Source organism: Triticum urartu, chromosome 3A (assembly GCF_056163025.1).
Source record: "Triticum urartu cultivar PI428250 chromosome 3A, HENAU_Tu73, whole genome shotgun sequence".
NCBI lineage: Eukaryota > Viridiplantae > Streptophyta > Magnoliopsida > Poales > Poaceae > Triticum > Triticum urartu.
Genome location: NC_141875.1, coordinates 82711409 through 82733466, shown reverse-complemented (window position 1 = coordinate 82733466; position 22058 = coordinate 82711409). Strand labels below are relative to the sequence as shown.

Genomic DNA, 22058 nt, shown 5'->3' with positions numbered 1-22058 from the left:
GAGGAGAAAGGTACGGCGACGATCGACGACTCCTAGGTAGAGCCACTGCAAAAGGCCAAAGCACACCGCGTGCGCAGTGGACCTCGTCGTGCCCTCGTGTGGCTCCGGGGTCAGCGCCGCCCCGACCATGGGGCAGTTGCAGAGCGCCAGGTACCTCGGAGATGCCCATGGACTCCCACGATCGAGGTAGATACTCGAGTACACTCAACGCTGACAAGTAGTACAACGATTATTCGGGGCAAATCAAGAAGAGACCATAGACATCTGAATTCTAAAACTTCTCAATTCAAGGCAGGCATCTTACAGGTTATTGATCAGCTGCTACCGCTGATTACAACGAATCGAAAGCGAAATGTAATGTATGCTGGCGAAGGAAAAGGAAAAATGGAGTATGCATGGTGGCCTAAGGGAAAAGCGAAATGTATGTATGCATGGTGTCCTGCATGGTTGCCTGTGTCCTGCCTAGCTAGTTGGGGTGCCCGGTGGTGGAGGGGCTGGAGCCGGGCTGCTGCTGGATGGCAGCGCCCGGCGGCGGGGTCTGGGCGCCCGGGAGGTGGTCCATGTCGAACTCCTTCTGCTTGAGCATGAGCAGCATGTGCATGCCGTCGACGCGCAGGCACTCGATCCGCAGCCGCTCGTGCTCCATGTCCCCCTCCTTGGTGGCCTTGAATTGCTCCCACTTGTGGCGGTGCTTCTCCAGCGCTAACTCCTGGACCTCGTACGCCAGCTCCTGCTTCTCCAGCTCCAGCGCGCGCCGCCGCACCAACTGCCGCAGCTGCTGCTGGTCGCCGCCGGCCTCCGCCGCGGCCAGCTCGCGCTTCAGCTGCTGCATGGTGCACGGCATTCCGCGGGCAGGATTTCTGTTCCCGTTCTCTTCCCCGTCTTCCCCGGCCGCAGCCGCGCTGCCCTCGCCACGACGGCGCTTGTTCTTGTGGTGCCCGCCGTAGTTGTGGAAGCCATTGATATCGTCGACGCGGCCGTCGCGGCGCTTGGTGCCTGGCGCCTTCTCCTCCACGTCGTCCAGGTCGTAGTCGTCCTCCTCCTCTTCAGCCTCTTTGCTACTGAGGACGTCGTCCTCGCTGTCGTCCTCCGAGCGCGTGGAGGAATTCACCCCTTGGCGGCCGCCTTCGGTGCCGTGCGAGGCTGTCGCGGTGCCGCCGGGGTTGTGGTAGTTGCACATCTCGCGGAAGAAGAGGCGCTTGGAGCTGAGCAGCTTGCGTGCCTCCTCCTTGGCCTTGGCCGTGAGCTCGCCCATGGTGTCGAGCAGCGCGGGGTTCGCGACCACGTTGCACGCCGTGCCGCGGCCGAGCAGGTCGACGACTCGCTTGTAGTGCTTGTTGAGGTCGTTGAACTTGTCCTCGCATTGCTGCGGCGACACCTTGAAGCCTTTCTCCACCATCGCCCGGGACACGGACCTCCACTTACCCTTCCTCTGCTGCGCCGCAGCCTGCGGCCCGTGCCCGCCCTGCGCCGCCGCAGACGCCACCGCCTTCCCGTGCGAATGCGCCGCCGCCGCCTTGCCTCCTGCAGACACGCCCTCCCCGTCGTCCCCGGCGTTGTACACCACCGCGATGAGCAGACGCACCATCGTATCCGTCCACTTCATCCGGGACCACGAGCACCCCGCCGTCCCCGCCCCCGGCTGCTGCACGGCGCCGACGCCATTGCCCATCTCCTCCTCTTCATGCGCGTTGACCACCCTCGATGGCGGCGCCACGTAAGCCGCGTACGACGGTGGCGGGTGCTGCTGCCCCATCGGCATGGCCTGGTGGTGCTGGACCTGGAAGCCGCCGTTGGCGTGGTGGAGGTGCTCCGGCGGCTGCTGGAACGAGGAGGCCGCGTGGATCTGCGGCTGCGGCTGGTGGACGAGGTGCATCTCCATGCCGAGCATCGCCCCCGCATGCCCACGCGCACCCAACTCCGTTCCTCCGTCAACCCTCTCCATCGGCAAAGCCTGACCACCGGTCTCTGGTTGTCAACTCTTTTTTTTCCCAGGGGGACTCTTGTGGTCAACTCTAGGTTTTGCGCTGGCCCGTGTAGAGAAGCGGGCAATAAAAAGGAGGAGCGGGGCAGGGGGCTGCCGCCGGTAGCCTACGGACGCGCCGAAAACCACTCTTTGTCGAGCAAAAACTTCTTCGGGGTGTTATACCATACTCAAGGGGTTTGCTTTAGCTAATATAAAGTTTTTTCTCACCCGCAAAAAAAACGTTTTCTTCAACCTGAAAACTTTGTTAAGAAACTCAGGGTGTTCAAAGCAATGTGGCTGTCTAACATAAAGCAGAATATCATTGTAGTTTGCATAACCAAGAAGAATGTGAATTGCCCAATGTATGCAACAGGAGTATATGTTTCATCGAAATCAATATCTTCTACCTGTGTGTACCCTTAAACAACAAGCCAAGCGAGTGCATGAGCGAGTTGTGGGTCGATAACCTGGATTCTCAATTTCGTCGAGAATTAATGAAGGATCAACTCGATTTGCCACACGAGGATAAGCATTTTATTCGTGATGATCATTGCCATTTTCATCAACATCAATATTTGTATCATCATTTCCTTCAGGATTGTCATTATGATCGACATTTGGATTTTGATTGCCATTTCCATTCAAAGGAGCATTTCCTTCGGCAATGGCTTGACGAGTTTTGCTTCGAGTCATAGGAGCATCATCATCAGAGGACACAGGTGCATTCCCTTCAACAGGCCTGACGCTCCCAATGGCCATTTGCCGAATAGCATCCGATATCAATGGTTCATCTACCACATTTGGCAGGTGCTCCTTTTGGGAGCCATTACATTCATCAAACCGCACATTTACCGTTTCCAGAACTTTCATGTGATGAGAGTTATAGACACGATACGTATGCGAGTTTGAGCCATAACCAAGGAGAAAACCTTCATGTGCCTTAGGTGCAAACTTGGAAGAGTGATTCATATCTAGAATGTAACAAGGTGCACCAAAAACACGTAGATAAGAAACATTCGGTTTCTTGCCAGTGATAAGCTCATATAAAGTTTTCTTAAAGAACTTGTGAAGATAAACACGATTGATAACATGTCAAGCAGTGTTAATAGCATCAACCCAGAAGCGAGTGGGAGTTTTATACTCACTCAGCATTGTTCTTGATGGGGAACGCAGTAATTTCAAAAAAAATCCTAGGCACACGCAAGATCATGGTGATGCATAGCAACGAGAGGGGAGAGTGTAGTCCACGTACCCTCGTAGACCGTAAGCGGAAGCGTTATGACAACGCGATTGATGTAGTCATACATCTTCACGATCGACCGATCCTAGTACCGAAAGTACGGCACCTCCGCGATCCGCACACATTCGGCTCGGTGACATCCCACGAACTCACGATCCAGCAGAGTGTCGAGGGAGAGCTTCGTCAGCACGATGGCGTGATGGTGATGATGATGCTACCGGAACAGGGCTTCGCCTAAGCACCGCTACGATATGCCCAAGGTGGATTATGGTGGAGGGGGGCACCGAACATGGCTAAGGGACCAATGATCAACTTGTGTGTCTTGGGGTGCCCCCTGCCCCCGTATATAAAGGAGAAAGGGGGGAGGCCCGCTGGCCCTTGCAGGGCGCGCCAGGAGGAGGAGTCCTCCTCCTAGTAGGAGTAGGACTCCCCTTTCCTACTCCTACTAGGAGAGGGAAAGGAAGGAAGAGAGGGAGAAGGAAGGAGAGGGAGGAAAGGAGGAAAGGTGGGCCGGCACCCTAGTCCAATTCGGGTTGGGCTAGGGGGGCCGCACGCCCTGCCTTGTCATGCCTCCTCTCTTCCACCACTTGGCCCATGAGGCCCAATACTTCTTCCCCCGTATTCCCGTAACTCCCCGGTACTCCAAAAAATACCCGAATCACTCGGAACCTTTCCGATGTCCGAATATAGTCATCCAATATATCGATCTTTACGTCTCGACCATTTCGATACTCCTCGTCATGTGCCCGATCTCATACGGGACTCCAAACTACCTTCAGTACATCAAAACACACAAACTCATAATACCGATTGTCACAGAACTTTAAGCGTGCGGACCCTACGGGTTCAAGAACTATGTAGACATGACCGAGACACGTCTCCGGTCAATAACCAATAGCGGAACCTGGATGTTCATATTGGTTCCTACATATTCTACGAAGATCTTTATCGGTCAAACCGCATAACAACATACGTTGTACCCTTTGTCATCGGTATGTTACTTGCCCGAGATTCGATCATCGGTATCTCAATACCTAGTTCAATCTCGTTACCGGCAAGTCTCTTTACTCGTTCCGTAATACATTATCCCGCATCTAACTCATTAGTTATAATGCTTGCAAGGCTTATAGTGATGTTCATTACCGAGAGGGCCCAGAGATACCTCTCCGACAATCGGAGTGACAAATCCTAATATCGATCTATGTCAACTCAACAAGTACCATCGGAGACACCTGTACAACACCTTTATAATCACCCAGTTGCATTGTGACATTTGGTAGCACACAAAGTGTTCCTCCGGTATTCGGGAGTTGCATAATCTCATAGTCATAGGAACATGTATAAGTCATGAAGAAAGCAATAGCAATCAAATGACAAGCTAACAGAATGGGTCAAGTCAATCACATCATTCTCTAATGATGTGATCCCCTTAATCAAATGACAACTCATGTCTATGGCTAGGAAACTTAACCATCTTCGATTCAACGAGCTAGTGAAGTAGAGGTATACTAGTGACTCTTTGTTTGGCTATGTATTCACACATGTACTAAGTTTCCGGTTAATACAATTCTAGCATGAATAATAAACATTTATCATGATATAAGGAAATAAATAATAACTTTATTATTGCCTCTAGGGCATATTTCCTTCAGTCTCCCACTTGCACTAGAGTCAATAATCTAGTTCACATCGCCATGTGATTTAACACCAATAGTTCACATCTTTATGTGATTAGTTCACATCTCCATGTGACTAACACCTAAAGGGTTTACTAGAGTCAATAATCTAGTACACATCGCTACGTGATTAACAACCAAAGAGTGATCATGTTTTGCTTGTGAGAGATGTTTAGTCTATGGTCTGCAACATACAGATCCGTATGTATTTCGCAAATTTCTATGTCTACAATTCTCTGCATAGAGCTACTCTAGCTAATTGCTCCCACTTTCAATATGTATCCAGATCGAGACTTAGAGTCATCTAGATTGATTGTAACGACCAAACCTCGAAGGATTTGAGTCTCTGTGCTTACCGTGCTAGTCCCTGGATCGAACTCGCTAGCACACACAGTATAGATGAATACCAGAATAGCAAGTGCATCATTTATTACAATGTATGATCCAGAATGTATAAAATAAAACAATCTGCATAGCACTTGGATAGCTTTATTCAATCAAACAGCGGAAAGTAGTAGAAAATAACGATGAGTCCCATCATAGCCCACTGGCGATGCTGAGTGCAGACTCGCGACCCTAACGGTACCTTACACTTCGTCAGAATATCCTGCAACATGAGAATATCCTGCAAGAAGAAGAAGAAGAAGAAGAAGGAAAAAAAGGAAGAAAAGGAAAAAGAGGAAGAAGAAGAAAAGGAAAAAAACCGGACCCGACACGGTACCCGGCACGACACCCCGACCCCGAGACCCCGACCCCGACCCCGAGACCCCGACCCTGACACCCCGACCTCGACCCCGACCCCGACCCTGACACCCCGACCCCGACACCCCGACCCCGACCTCGACACCCCGACCCCCCAAGCCTGACCCGACACCCCGACCCCGACCCCGACACCCCGACCCCGACCCGACACGGTACCCATACCCCGACCCGACACGGTACCCGGCACGACACCCCGACCCGAGACCCCGACCCCGACCCCAAGACCCCGACCCCGACACCCCGACCCCGACCCCGACCCCGACCCCGACACCCCGACCCCGACACCCCGACCCCGACCCCGACACCCCGACCCCCCAAGCCTGACCCGACACCCCGACCCCGACCCCGACCCCCCGAGCCTGACCGACACCCCGACCCCAAGCCTGACCCGACACCCTGACCCCGACACCACACCCCGACCCCGAAACAACACCCCGACACCGACACGGCACTACCCCGACATCGACACGACACCCCGACCCCCCGACCCCGAAACAGCACCCCGACCCCGACACGGCACCCCGACACCGACAGGACACCGCGACCACCGACACCTCCCGCAAAGGTGTTCTTTGGCCTTCCAGAGGCCGACGGGGTCATATATTTGTGAATTATTAGTTAGGTCATATATTTTTCGATTTTGTTATGAAAAACATCATATATAATTGTGTTATCGTGTAGTTTTAAATGTGCAGTTGTTTCATCGCTGTGAGGTTTGGTGTTCGACGACCTCGCCGTGCGTTTGACAAGCTCTGCCCCTTCGTTCGTGGGTGAGCACAAATGACAAGTCCTCCTCCCCCATTAATTATTTGATCTATTCCGATGAAACTTGATAGCTAGCTATATATGTGTCTTGAATCATCAGTATGCGTAACCAATATGTATCTCCCGTTCGAAAGCGTCATAGTTATAAATATGCACGCATTTGCATATTTATAACCTTGATTTTTTCGAATTGTCCAACGCTATCCATGGACAGCCCGAGTATGTGTAGATTGGGTTCGTTTTCCCATATGCTTTGCTCCGGATCCGACGCATATATTTCGTCAGTGCCTCCCCTGTTGTTCTCCGGGTACACATCCTCTCTGTTTATTGCAGAGACGTGTATCAGGAGAACAGCGGGGAGGTGCTGCCGAAATTTTGCGTCGGATCCGGAGCATAGCATGGGAAAATGAACCTAATCTACACATAAACGGGTGGGATTAGGACCTATCATTACCTATTAGAGTGTAGGTTGCATGGACGTAATAAAATTGACAAAGTAGATCAACTGATGAATATATACATGGTGAATTACATATATAATTGTTGTGTGTCCAGTAGCTTTGAAAGTCAAGATGAGTGACCGTGCTTGGATGTATACCGGTCACACTGGTCAGAACAAATGGAGCGCTGAATGGTTCACAAAAACTAAGGGGTTTGTGCAAGCCGCATTTGCAAATGGCCAAAAGAAAACCTGGTGCCCCTGTTTCCAGTGCGGCAATTGGGAAAAGAAGACAGAGGCTGAAATGGGCAAACACCTGCAGAAGAGTGGTTTTACGCCCGATTATACGGTGTGGACATTTCATGGTGAGTCTGCCCAACGTGACCGAGCTGAGGTGGATCGTCGTCGCACCGACGAGCATGGTACCGGGATGGAAAACATGGTGCAAGGCTATGATGATGCTCGGGATTCGGACGAGGAGATGGAGGAATCTGCAAAGGCCTTCAATGAAATGTTGGAGTCTTCGAAACGTCCGCTCCACGAGCACACTGAGCTTTGTCAGTTGGATGCCATCTCACAAGTAATGGCTTTGAAGGCTCAGTTCAACTTGGGCAGAGAATGCTATGACGCAATTATGATAGTATTTGGACGCTTTCTACCCAAAGGCCATGTAATGCCTGCAAACCTGTACCAGTCGGACAAAATCCTCCGTGCACTGAAGATGCCCTATGAGAAGATACATGCCTGTGAGAAAGGATGTGCCTTATTTAGGCTTGACTATGCGGACTTGAACTATTGTCCCATTTGCAAGTCTTCCAGGTATATTGTGGTAGACAACGGTATGGGTGAGAAGACACATACCAAAATCCCCGTTAGTGTTCTTCGGTATATGCCAATCGTACCAAGACTTCAACGTCTTTTCATGGTCGAAGAGACGGCCAGACAGATGACATGGCACAAAACAGGCAAAAGAACCGAACTAGATGCAGATGGGAATCTGATGATGGTACACACATCGGATGGTGTTGCGTGGAAAAAGTTTGATCAATTACATGCTGACAAAGCGGCAGATCCGAGGCATCCTCGAGCCGGCATCAGCACAGATGGGTTCAGTGTGTTTGGTATGATGGCAGCCCAATACGGCAAAGGAGGTACCGAGTATTATGGGAGAGTTGAAGCAATTTATGAACTTCTGTTCTATGGTGAAAACCCACCGAATGTCGTAGTCTTCAAATGTTATTGGTTTCAGCCGAAGGAGACTAGAAGGACTCATGAACATGTAGGGCTAGTTGAAATCAACCAAAGCACTCATTTAGATGTTCCTGATGTCTATATTATTGCTCAACAGGCGACCCAAGTATTCTATCTACCGTGGGCCTGCCAAACTAATCCAAATCTGAAAGGTTGGGATGTCGTTTATGAAGTGCCGCCACGTGCTAGACTTTCTCCCCCAAAGGAAGAGGATTATGAACCTCACATTAACCCAGACACATATGAAGGAGAATTCTTCCAAGAGACACATCTTTCCAAAAAGTGTTTCAAGAACCGCTATACTTCACCCCAAAACATTGAAGTAGACAGCGACAATGAATCCGACATCACCCCAGAGGAGGAACAAGAAGAGCCGGAACAAGAAGAGGTTACTACTGCGGATGACCTGTCAATGCTTGACCGATTACATCAAGGTGGCCTTGCACATGTTGATGCCAATGAACCCTATGAGCCCGTCATTGATTATAGTGATGATGATGATTATGCATTTATTGATGATACTGATCGAGATTATTAGTAGTGTCAGGTATTACATTTTTTTATGTTGTACTTGATGATGATACACTTAAGTGATACACATATTATTATTCATGTCGGTCTTTTTTTATGTTGTACTAATTTCGTTTACTGTTTGTCATGGCAGGTGTTGAAAGATGGTGGGCGCTGGTCGGGAGCGTGGTCTGAGGTCTTCCATTCCAGACGCACCTCTCCGCCGAGCGTTGCTGGACAGTATGGCCACACCGCCGGGCCCTTCTTCATTGACCGCGGTGCCCAGCAGGGGACGAGGTAGGAAGAGAGGAGGTGGGGCACGTGGTCGTGGGAGAGGAGGTAGGGTGACTGCTACGGCGCCTTCCTCGCCGCCACCCCCAGCTGTTTCACCCGAGCACGTGACTGCTAGGGTGGACTCGTCCGAGGAGGAGGCTACACGGACTCCGGTCCACGAGCCTCCGGTCCACGGGTCTTGGGCCCACGAGCCTCGGGTCGACTGGCCTTCGGCCCACGTGACCCCGGAGGAGCACACGTCTGGATGGGGTACCTGGCCGGATCAGCCCGAGGAGCCGAGTGGCCATGCTGATGATGGCGGGGAGCCAACTGATCTTGAGGAGGAGGGGGCACCGTCTACCAGCGTGGTGCTACACGGCTCCCGTCCATGCCGGTGACCCGCGAGCAGAGGTGGTTGATTTTCCCTGATGGGGAGAGGTACGTAAGTGCATTTAATATTTTTGTACCTTGTGCATTCACGTTTTTTCAAATAACTAATGCGTTGGCCTTGTCATGCTGCAGGGGTTGGGACCACCATCATAGTGTCCGCCGGCCCAACTCCGTCCTTGGAGTTCTTTGCCGGCAAAACTTCCCGGGGTTTGTCACGTTGCCTGGTGAGGGTCGGCTTCCAGAGCTTGGATTGAGCTGGGAGCACTACGTGGCTGCCCCGGCCCCGCCGGATGAGATTATCGACGGTGTCGTGTGCGACACGAGGGCAGACATGGTGATCAGACAGTTCTGGGTAATTTCTCCTTTACACATTTAAAAATCTTCAACTAGCTAGTTATTAATTGTACTAATCAATATTGTCGCATTTGATTGCAGACATTCTACATGTGTGAGGAGGGATACGAGGAGGACGCGGCACATGTTATCGAGGACGTCTGCAAGCGCCTACTCCAGAACTTACGGCACGAGGCTCGGGTGCAGGCTGTTCGAGACTACTACGCCTTGCGTGGTATCAAGAAGACCAAGCCGGCGTGCCGCGATAAGTTCCTGAGTAAGGAGCAGTACATGAAGGTAATTCTTAAGGCCTTCTCTACTTAAGTTCCTTCATTTAGTAATTCTTAGCCGTAGCGCTCAAGTTTCTATTTGCTAACTTAGGCGCCTCCGAGATGGTGTGCGGATCGGATGGATTGTTGGGAGGTGTTGGTCGATGAGTGGTGCTCAAAACAATGGCTAGCCCTCCACAACGAGGCCAAGGACAAACGTGCCCAAATGGAAGGTGTGCCACACCATCAAGGCAGCTCCAACTTATATCAGTTCGGGCGCAACTGGGTATGTGGTTTGCTTCATGATTCATGCAATTCATTCATCATGCTAGCTTGAGCCCTTTAATTACTAATTTTCATTGTTTCTCTCTTTCAGGCACGCTACAATAAGGCGGATAAGGTGCCAGAGGTGTACGACCTGTATGCCATGGCCCACACTGCCTCTTTCAAGAAAGTCAAGGCTTTCTCTCAGTATGACCTCGATGATGCAAACAACTTCACCAACATCTCCTCCCACAACAAGCTCGTGAGATATAGAGATGAGGGGAAGGCGAGGAAAGGGGAGGACTTTAACCCGAGCCAGGGTCCCATTGATCCAGAGCTGTTGATGATATCTGGTGGCGGGAGGTCCCATGGCTCCATAGCCATTGGAGATGGACTTATCCGTTGTCCTAGCACTCTCCTGGAGATCAAGGCGCGCCAGTCGAGCTCCGCTCCTGAGATAAGGCCTCGTGAATGGCCAGTGCAACTCGCCATCAAGGTTAGTGATACATACTCAGTTATCTTTCTCCATTACATTGTGTGCGCTTCCATCAATGATTACAAATGGTCATGTGAGTGGTGTTGCAGGCTGCTATACAGAGTGAGAGAGATAGAACAGAGAAACTTCTGGCGGAGGCGGCGGAGAGGCAGCGGGAGTTGGAGGAGAGGACGACAAAGATGATGGAGGAGGAGAGGGCACGGAATGACATGCAGGCAAGGGCCATGTACGAGCTCCTTGTGGTAAGTTTCTTCTGCAGATTAGCCAAAACATTCATGTAGTGTTTGTCTCATTACTAACTAGTATGACTGAGTCGTCAAAACCAAATGTGCAGTCTGTGTGCGAGAAGACAGGTCAGACCGCTCCGCTGATGCCAGTGATTGCTCCTGGGACCACGGTGAGTTTTATTTGAATGGACATTACTTGCTAGTCTTAACATTTGAGTGTCATCATGCTAACAAGACATTGGAAATGATCTTTGGTGCAGCGTAACTCCAGGCAAGCATCGCACGATCCTTCTCCAGCTACCGACACGAGCCACCCCGCTCCTACACCTCCTGGATCTTGGTAAGTTTATCTAGTGTTTTGCTTAACACATGCATAAAGACCTAGACTTAGCTTTATTTCCTCCAATGCTTACCAAAATGACCTAGACTTAGCTTCTTCTCCTCCAAAATGACTTAATAAGCTTACTGACCTCCAAAACCATCCATTTTACCTAAGTTAGCTCTAAAACGATCTGTACTTAGCTTACTTATGTCAAAAATTGCATAATTAGCTTAGTTAGCTCATAGACGATCCATTTTACCTAAGTTAGCTCTAAAATGACCCATTTTACCTAGGTTAGCTTATAAATGATCCAGTTCATCCAAGTTAGCTCAAAAATGACCCATTTTACCTAGATTAGCTCCTAAATGATCCATTTTACCTACGTTAGCTTTAAAATGACCCATTTCACCTAGGTTAACTCCAAAATGACCCATCTTACCTAGGTTATCTCATAAATGATCCATTTCAACTAATTTAGCTCATAAATGATCCATTTCACCAAGTTAGCTAAAAAGCGATCCATTTCACCTAAATTAGCTCTTAAATGATCCATTTCACCTAAGTTAGCTAAAAAACGATCCATTTCAACTAAGTTAGCTCATAAATGATCCATTTCACCTAAGTTAGCTCATAAACGACCCATTTCAACTAAGTTAGCTCATAAATGATCCATTTCACCTTAGCTAGCTCATAAACGACCCATTTCAACTTAGTTAGCTCATATATGATCCATTTCACGTAAGTTAGCTCATAAATGACATACTCTTCTTGTTCTAGTCTTCTTCTTGTTCTACTCTTCTTGTTCTAGTCTTCTTCTTGTTCTACTCTTCTTCTTGTTCTACTCTTCTTGTTCTAACTTTCTTATTTTTCATTTTGCAGATTTCATTCACTTGACGAAAGCTTGCATAGATGGAGTGCTCCTTATCCCTTTCTCTGTTTCTTTTGTATCGTTGAACTATGCATGTATCGTTGGATGAAACTATTGTAATATATATGGTTGGATGCCTCTATGCTGAACTTGTTATGTATGATGGAACTATGCATGTAATATATATGGTTGGATGATGAAGTTATGTGTTGGATATCTTATATGTTTGCTCTGTAATGGCCTTTTGAAATATATCTATATATGTCATATATATTTGTGATGAAAATTGTTGGATTTAATAAAAAACAGATAAAAGAGCCAATATGCAGGCTCTTTGCCGTCTGCCACCGACGGCAACGGGCTCTTTGCCGTCTGCCGCGGACGGCAAAGAAGACATGTGGCATCTAGCTGTGCTTCCTGGGAGCTGACCCATTTGGTCAGTTTGCCTACAGTGGCAGACGCCAAAGACTTTGCCATCAGTGGCAGACGGCAAAGAACCTGCACTTTTCCATCAGTGGCAGACGGCAAAGAACCTGCCATGTAGTGACGTGTAGATGACATCATACGGCGGACGGCAAAGACACTAGAAATTTTGCCGTCAGCGGCGGACGGCAAAGGCCTGCCGTTAGCCACTTAACGGACTGACAGCGCAATTATTGCCGTCCGCTCTCTTTGGCGTCCGCCGCAGACGGCAAAGGGCCTTTGCCGTCAGCCGCCAGGAAGCAGACGGCAAAGTAGCTGTTTACCATAGCCTACTTTGCCGGAGCCTTTTGCCGTCCGCGGCTGACGGCAAAGGCCTTTTCCGTCCGCCGTTCATGCTTTTGCCGTCCGCCGTGGCAGACGGCAAAGTAGCTGATTCCTGTAGTGTTAGTTTTAATACTCTGCAGAGTTTTGTATGCTTTACCCACTGGACCCAATCCGAAGATTGAGACAAAGTATTTTAGAAGAGGTTCCCTTAACCACCTGACGGCCACATCCCACCTACATATGCTACATCTGTCGACACTGTCTGGGCAAGGGTTCCAACAACTGATCAACTAAGCCAGAACCCATATAGCCAGTGGCCGCACATGGAAGCTACTAGTCACTAAGTCTGTCTGATCTTTTTGAACCTGGGCGGCATTCCACTTAGGGTGCACTCTCATGAGCGCATGGCCTTAGAAAAGGTGCAAGACCCCATGATGCCTTCCCTCAACACCAAGCAATACCACTTCCGCCCAGAGGTGAGTTAAATCCTGAGTTACTACTCAATTTTTTAAATATATATAATCCTCACATAAACTCAATGAATACACGAACCACCCCCGTCTACAAAGCATAGAAACCTACACTACCACGACTTGCAAAGACGGGAAGATAGCTCATCAACATAGCAAAAATAATATAGTATTCCTATACATGCATATATTCATAGTGTGATATAACTACATGCATAGAAAACAATAGGTAAAGGATGGTCAATGTGTAACTTGCCTTGGTTCTGGTTCAGAAAGTCACACTCCTAACAATAGCTCGCGTCGCACTCCAGACAATCTACACGTTTCACACAATTCAACAAATCAATCACCGGAACACGAAAAGAACCAAAACAAAACCAACAGCAAGAAAATCATTTTTAAAAATCAACAACAAAAGCTTAACAACACCTAAATTGCACTACGGTCACAACACAAAAAGAATCACTCGATTCCGATAAACGGTTTGAAAGTTACGTCCTCCGGAAGGTTTAGTTCAAATTCAAACGAATTCAAATTTGAACAGTGCAAACATGAGAAATTTTGGTACTGTCATGAAGGGCTGATTTTTGTGAGTGCATAGGAAAAAGAATTACCTAATTTGGATATACAGAATAGAAGTTATAGCTAATTGAAGTTAGAGGAAGAATCTGAAAAAATAAAAATAAAACAGCAACAGAAAACTCCTGAGCGCTGTAGCGAACTCCTGTAGATGCTGTTGTAGTGAAGTGCCACGTGGCAGTTCGTGATTAGCCGAAAAACTCCTGTGCGTGCGTGCTCACCGTGTACAGAGGAAAACGGCGGCGGCGGTCGGCGGCGGCGGTGGTGCTCTCCGATGAGTCTCCGGCGAAGACGAGGGGATGGACGGGTGCGGCGCCGTGCGGTGAAGATGATGGTGGTGTTCAACACCGTCAAGGTGTCCTGTGCCGGCGGCGGTGAAGACGTGAACAGCCGCTGCTCCGGCGGCGGCAGACGGGCTTGTTTCCCTCGCTCAGCTGCGATTTGGGCAAAGCCAGGGCGTCAGGAAGGTGCGCAGTAGAGAGGGGGTTCGAGTGGGGCAGTCTGCGTGGATCGGCGGGTCTTTACGGCACGAGGATGAGCAGTGAATGACGGCAGCCTTGGAGCTCCTCCGGCGAGATCCAAATGGCGCAGCGGCTTCGTGCAAACAAGGAGGGGTGGGGAAAAGCGAGCAATAGGGTTCCTGGAGGAGTATAGCTCGCGTCCGACGTCCTTGGAGGGCACGGGATCGACCAGTCCGCCAGATCGATCCGGGTTTGGCCTCGGCGTGCGTGCGGCGGTCCGTCTCGGTGAAGGACGAGCATGGCGCGTGGGGTCCGCTGGTCAGCGAGGGGCGATGCGGATCGGGCGCAGCGGTGCGGAGCACCGCTTCGGTCGAAGTGGGCTGCGGGGTGTGCTGGGCCGCGGCGTTGGCTGGCTGGCAGGCTAGCTGGGCTTCTTGCTAGCTGGCTGGCCGGCTGGCTGTTTATTTTTTTTAAACAAAAACTACAGCAGCAGAACAAAAATAAATAAAATAAAATACACAATATAAAACCTAAATAAAAATACCTAGACACACAGTAAAAATAGCCCTATAGCTATAAACTACAGGAACACTAGTTCCAACACTAATGCAATTTTGTAAAATAATTTTGATGCAATAGGCCACTCAAACAGCAATAAAACAATCAAATAAAATATTTTGAAGATCACAATAATTACCAGAACATATCAGATGAACTGGAAAATAATTCTGCACATTTTGAACATTTTTAAAATAGGGGAGAAGTCATGTTATCTCCACTCCAAATAAATTGCCTTTTGTTGCATATTGATTTGAATATTCTGAAAAAGCAAATAATGCAATAAAAATATGATATGCATATGAATGATCTATTAACATCCTAATTAGGAAAATTGGGATGTTACATTGATGTAAAAAGCTTGCATCGACGTAACTCTTTACGACGAACTCTTTTATCACCTCCATAACCGAGAAATATTTTCTTAGTCCTCTAAGGATAATTTTGACCGCTATCTAGTGATCTACTCCTAGATCACTATTGTACTCCCTTGCCAGAATCATGCTAAGGTATACAATAGGACTAGTAAACAACATAGCATTCTTTATAGAACCTATAGTTGAGGCATAGGGAATGACTTTTCATTCTCTTTCTATTTTCTGCAGTGGTCAGGTTTTGAGTCTTTACTCAACTTCACACCTTGCAACACAGGCAAGAACTCCTTCTTTGACTGTTCCATTTTGAACTACTTCAAAATCTTTTCAAGGTATGTAATCATTGGAAAAACTTATCGAGCGTCTTGATCTATCTCTATAGATCTTGATGCTCAATGTGTAAGCAGCTTCATTGAGGTCTTTCTTTGAAAAACTCTTTTCAAACAGTCCTTTATGCTTTCCAAAAAATTCTACATTATTTCCGATCAACAATATGTCATTCACATATATTTATCAGAAATGCTATAGTGCTCCCACTCACTTTCTTGTAAATACAGGCTTCACTGCAAGTCTATATAAAACCATATGTTTTGATCACTTTATCAAAGCATATATTCCAACTCCGAGATGCTTGCACCAGTCCATAGATGGATCGCTGGAGCTTGCTTAGTTTTTTAGCACCTTTAGGATCGACAAAACCTTCTAGTTGCATCATATACAACTCTTCTATAAGAAATCCATTAAGAATGCAGTTTTGACATCCATTTGCCAGATTTCATAAAATGCGGCAACTGCTAACATGATTCGGACAGACTTAAGCATCTCTACGGGTGAGAAAGTCTCATCGTAGTTAACCCCTTGAACTTGTCGAAAACCTTTTGCAACAAGTCGAGCTTTGTAGACAATAACACTACCATCAGCGTCTATCTTCCTCTTGAAGATCCATTTTTTCTTAATAACTCACCGATCATCGGGCAAGTCAATCAAAGTCCATACTTTGTTCTCATACATGGATCCCATCTCAGATTTCATGGCCTCGAGCTATTTCGCAGAATCTGGGCTCATCATCGCTTCCTCGTAGTTCGTAGGTTCATCATGGTCTAGTAACATGACTTCCAGAAAGGATTACCGTACCACTCTGGTGCGGATCATACTCTGGTTATCCTACGAGGTTCGGTAGTAACTTGATATGAAGTTTCATGATCATTATCATTAGCTTCCTCACTAATTTGTGTAGAGATGACTAGAAGTGATTTCTGTGATGAACAACTTTCCAATTCGGGAGAAGGTACAATTACCTCATCCAGTTCTACATTCCTCCCACTCACTTCTTTTGAGAGAAATTTCTTCTCTAGAAAGGATCCACTCTTAGCAACAAAGATATTGCCTTTCGGATCTGTGATAGAAGGTGTACCCAACAGTTTCTTTTGTGTATCCTATGAAGACACACTTTTCCAATTTAGGTTTGTGCTTATCAGGCTGAAACTTTTTCACATAAGCATCACAATCCCAAACTTTAGGAAACGACAGCTTAGGTTTCCAGCCAAACCATAGTTCATATGGTGTCATCTCAATAGATTAGACGGTGCCCTATTTAATGTGGATGTATCTATCTCTAATGCATAACCCCAAAATGATAGTGGCAAATCGTTAAGAGACATCATAGATTGCACTATATCCAATAAAGTATGGTTATGACGTTCGGACATACCATTATGCTGTGGTGTTCTAGGTGGCATGAATTTGTGAAACTATTCCACATTGTTTTAGTTGAAGACCAAACTTGTAACTCAAATATTTTCCTCCACGATCAGATTGCAGAATCTTTATTTTCTTGTTACGATGATTTTCTACTTCACTCTGAAATTCTTTGAACATTTCAAATGTTTCAGACTTATGTTTCATCAAGTAGATATACCCATATCTGCTCAAATCATCTGTGAAGGTTAGAAAAAAATGATACCCGTCGCGAGCCTCAACACTCATCGGAATGCATACATCAGTATGTATTATTTCCAATAAGTTAGTTGTTTGCTCCATTGTTCCATAGAATGGAGTTTTAGTCATCTTTCCTACGAGGCATGGTTCGCAAACATCAAATGATTCATAATCAAGTGATTCCAAAAGCCCATCAGCATGGAGTTTCTTCATGCGATTTACACCAATATAACCTAAACGGCAGTGCCACATATAAGTTGCACTATCATTATTAATTTTGCATCTTTTGGCTTCAATATTATGAATATGTGTGTCACTACGATCGAGATTCAATAAACCATTCACCTTGGGTGTATGACCTCAGAAGGTTTTATTCATGTAAATAGAATAAAAATTATTATTTGTCTTAAATGAATAACCGTATTGCAATAAACATGATCCAATCATATTATGCTCAACGCAAACACCAAATAACATTTATTTTAGGTTCAATACTAATCCCGAAGGTAAAGGGAGTGTGCGATGGTGATCTTATCAACCTTGGAATCACTTCCAACTCACATCATCACTTCGCCCTTAACTAGTCTTTGTTTATTTTGCACCTCCCGTTTCGAGTTACTACTCTTAGCAACTGAACCAATATCAAATACCGAGGGTTTTCTATAAACACTAGTAAAGTACACATCAATAACATGTATATCAAATATACCTTTGTTCACTTTGCCATCCTTCTTATCTGCAAAGTATCTAGGGCAGTTCCACTTCAAGTGAAAATTTCCTTTGCAGTAGAAGCACTTAGTTTTAGGCTTGGGTCTAGCTTTGGGCTTCTTCATGGGAGTGGCAACTTGCTTGCCATTCTTCTTGAAGTTCCCTTTCTATCCCTTTCCCTTTTACTTGAAACTAGTGGTCTTGTCAACCATCAACACTTGATGTTTTTCTTGATTTCTACCTTTGTCGATTTTAGCATCATGAAGAGCTTGGGAATCGTTCCCATTATCCTTTGCATATTATAGTTCATCACGAAGTTCTAGTAACTTGGTGATAGTGACTAGAGAACTCTGTCAATCACTATCTTATATGGAAGATTAACTCCCACTTGATTCAAGTGATTGTAGTACTCATACATTCTAAGAACATGCTCACTAGCTGAGCTATTCTCCTCCATCTTGTAGGCAAAGTACTTGTCATAGGTCTCATACCTCTCGACTCGGTCATGAGTCTGAAATACCAATTTCAGCTCTTGGAACATCTTATATGCTCGGTGGCGTTCAAAACATTTTTGAAGTCTCGGTATTAAGCCGTAAAGCATGGTGCACTAAACTATCAAGTAGTCATTATACCGAGCTTTGTCAAACGTTCATAACGTGTGCATCTGCTCCTACAATAGGTCTGTCACCTAGCGGTGCATCAAGGACATAATTCTTCTGTGCAGCAATGAGGATAATCCTCAGATCACGAACCCATTCCGCATCATTGCTACTATCATCTTTCAACTTATTTTTCTCTAGGAACATATCAAAAAATAAACGAGGAGCTACATCGCAAGCTATTGATCTACAACATAGATATGCAAATACTATCAGGACTAAGTTCATGATAAATTAAAGTTCAATTAATCATATTACTTAAGAACTCCCACTTAGATAGACATCCCTCTAGTCATCTAAATGATCATGTGATCCGAATCAACTAAATCATGTCCGATCATCACGTGAGATGGAGTAGTTTTCAATGGTGAACATCACTATGTCGATCATATCTACTATATGATTCACGCTCGACCTTTCGGTCTCCAGTGTTCCGAGGCCATATTTGCATATGCTAGGCCCGTCAAGTTTAACCCAAGTATTCGGCGTGTGCAAAACTAGTGACAGCAAGCAATATGTATATACCCATGCCCACAACTCCTTTGTGTTCTACTCATGCATATAACATCTACGCATAAACCTTGCTCGGATGCCACTGTTGGGGAATGCAGTAATTTAAAAAAAATCCAACGCACACGCAAGATCATGGTGATGCATAGCAACGAGAGAGGAGAGTGTTGTTCACGTACCCTCATAGACCGTAAGCGGAAACGTTATGACAACGCGGTTGATGTAGTCGTACATCTTCACGATTAACCGATCCTAGTACCGAAAGTACGACACATCCGCGATCTGCACACGTTTGGCTCGGTGACGTCCCACGAACTCACGATCCAGAAGAGTGTCGAGGGAGAGCTTCGTCAGCACGATGGCGTGATGATGGTGATGATGATGCTACCAGAACAGGGCTTCGCCTAAGCACCACTACGATATGACTGAGGTGGATTATGGTGGAGGGGGCACCGCACACGGCTCAGGGATCAATGATTAACTTGTGTGTCTTGGGGTGCCCCCTGCCCCCGTATATAAAGGAGCAAGGGGGGAGGGAGGCCGTCCCTTGCAGGGCGCGCCAGGAGGAGGAGTCCTCCTCCTAGTATGAGTAGGACTCCGCATTCCTACTCCTACTAGAGGGGGATGCTACCTCTTGAGCACCGCGTTGGTTTTCCCTTGAAGAGGAAAGGGTGATGCAGCAAAGTAGTGTAAGTATTTCCCTCAGTTTTTGAGAACCAAGGTATCAATCCAGTAGGAGGCCACATGCAAGTCCCTCGTACCTACACAAACAAATAAGAACCTCGCAACCAACGCGATAAAGGGGTTGTCAATCCGTTCACAGTCACTTACGAGAGTGAGATCTGATAGAGATAATAATGATAAGATAAATATTTTTGGTATTTTTATGATATAGATTAAAAGTAAAGATTGCAAAGTAAAATAGATTGGAAACTTATATAATGGAGAATAGACCCGGGGGCCATAGGTTTCACTAGTGGCTTCTCTTAAGATAGCATAAGTATTAAGGTGGGTGAACGAATTACTTTCTAGCAATTGATAGAAAAGCGAATAATTATGAGAATATCTAGGCATGATCATGTATATAGGCATCACGTCCGCTACATGTAGACCGACTCCTACCTGCATCTACTACTATTACTCCCCACATCGACCGCTATCCAGCATGCATCTAGAGTATTAAGTACATAGGAACAGAGTAACACCTTAGGTAAGATCTTTACTTTTAATCTATATCATGTTCACAGTCCGCACTTGTGGTGGGAACCTCTTCTGTCATCTGGTGTTCGGCTGCCGGGGCTCCTCCTCGTCATCGCTATGCGACCCCTTATCTTTGTTTTCGGCATTTAACTTGCCGGCCTGCTTGAACACCCAACAATCCCTGTTGGTGTGGTTGGCTGGCTTGTCGGGGGTGCCGTGTATTTGACACGAGCGATTGAGTATATGGTCCAAACTGGACGGGCCCGGAGTGCTTCTTTTAAATGGCATTTTCCACGGACCGGGTTTAGAGCCTTTGAATCCGGCATTGACTGCCGTATCCTCTGTATTGTCGCTGTTAATGCGGCGCTTGTGTTTGTTGCGACGTGACCTGCCATTGCCATCCTTGGTATCTGAAGTACCATGGTTCCTTGAGATGTTATTGCTGCGAGCCAGCCAGCTATCTTCTCCTGCACAAAAGCGTGTCATGAGTGTCGTGAGGGCTCCCATAGATGTCGGCTTTTCCTGGCCAAGGTGCCGGGTGAGCCACTCGTCGCGGATGTTATGCTTAAAAGCTGCTAGGGCTTCTGCATCTGGATAGTCGACGATTTGATTCTTCTTTGTTAGGAACCGTGTCCAGAATTGCCTGGCTGACTCCTCTGGCTGCTGAATTATGTGGCTCAAGTCATCGGCATCTGGCGGTTGCACATAAGTGCCCTGGAAGTTGTCGTGGAATGCGGCTTCCAGATCTTAACAACAGCCAATGGACTCTGCTGGCAAGCTGTTGAGCCAATGCCGAGCTGCTCCTTTGAGCTTGAGTGGGAGGTATTTGATGGCGTGTAGATCATCACCGCGGGCCATGTGGATGTGCAGGAGTAAATCCTTGATCCATACCGCAGGATCTATTGTGACGTCATATGATTCGATATTTACGGGTTTGAAACCCTCTCGTATTTGATGATCCATTACTTCGTCTGTGAAGAATAGGGGGTGTGCGGCGCCTCTGTACTGGGCTATATCGTGACGCAGCTCAAATGAGTCTTGCCCGCTTTGTTTGGCCCGGCCGAATTTACTTTTACTGTATCCGGCGTGACGGTTATCGTCTCGCATAGTGGCGCGCCCTCGTGATCCGTAGATCGATCTTGCATGTTTTGCTTTGTCCTCCAATATGTCTCGCAGGTCTAGCATGTTTCCGCGTGCCTTGTCATTTTTATTTGAGTGGCATCGGGGTGCGGGCTGAGTTTTTGGCTGAAATGCCTCTCTGTCGCGGCCACGAGGTGGCCGGCCAGCCGCATCATATGCTGGAGATGTAGGTTTGAGTGCTTCCTCCTCCAGTCGGGGTAGCAACCTAGGCTTTGGGTAACTCTTTGAGGGGCATTTGAGTTTATATTCCTCGGCCGCAAGGACTTCAGTCCATCTGCCAGCTAGCAAATCTTGATCAGCTTGAAGCTGCTGTTGCTTTTTCTTAAGGCTATTAGCCGTGGCTATAAGCCGGCGCTTGAAGCGCTCTTGTTCGACAGGATCCTTAGGCACAACGAATTCGTCATCATCGAGGCTTGCCTCGTCTTCGGAGGGAGGCATGTAATTATCATCCTCCGCCTCTCCATCTGCCGCTCTCTTTGGAGGGCTGGCTTCTCCATCCTCCTGCCATAAATCTTGCTGGAGGGGAGTTGTCATCTTCGGCACTGTCCGGAGTGCTATTATCTCCTGTGCCGGGGTCATTGCTTTTACTTTGGTGAGACTTAGAGCAGCGCCGCTGACGCCGGTGCTTGGGTTGCTTCTTGGAGGGGTCATCCTCTGTTGTCT

General features: G+C 47.3%; 1 protein-coding gene across 1 annotated transcript; it reads right to left on the bottom strand.

Moving 5' to 3' along the window:
- Nucleotides 1-298: 298 nt before the first annotated feature.
- On the bottom strand, nucleotides 299-1982 carry LOC147978693 (uncharacterized). The gene has a single exon (XM_087516654.1). The coding sequence runs from the start codon at nucleotides 1943-1945 to the stop codon at nucleotides 467-469; it is 1479 nt and encodes a 492-aa protein (XP_087372780.1). The 5' UTR covers nucleotides 1946-1982; the 3' UTR covers nucleotides 299-466.
- Nucleotides 1983-22058: the final 20076 nt, after the last annotated feature.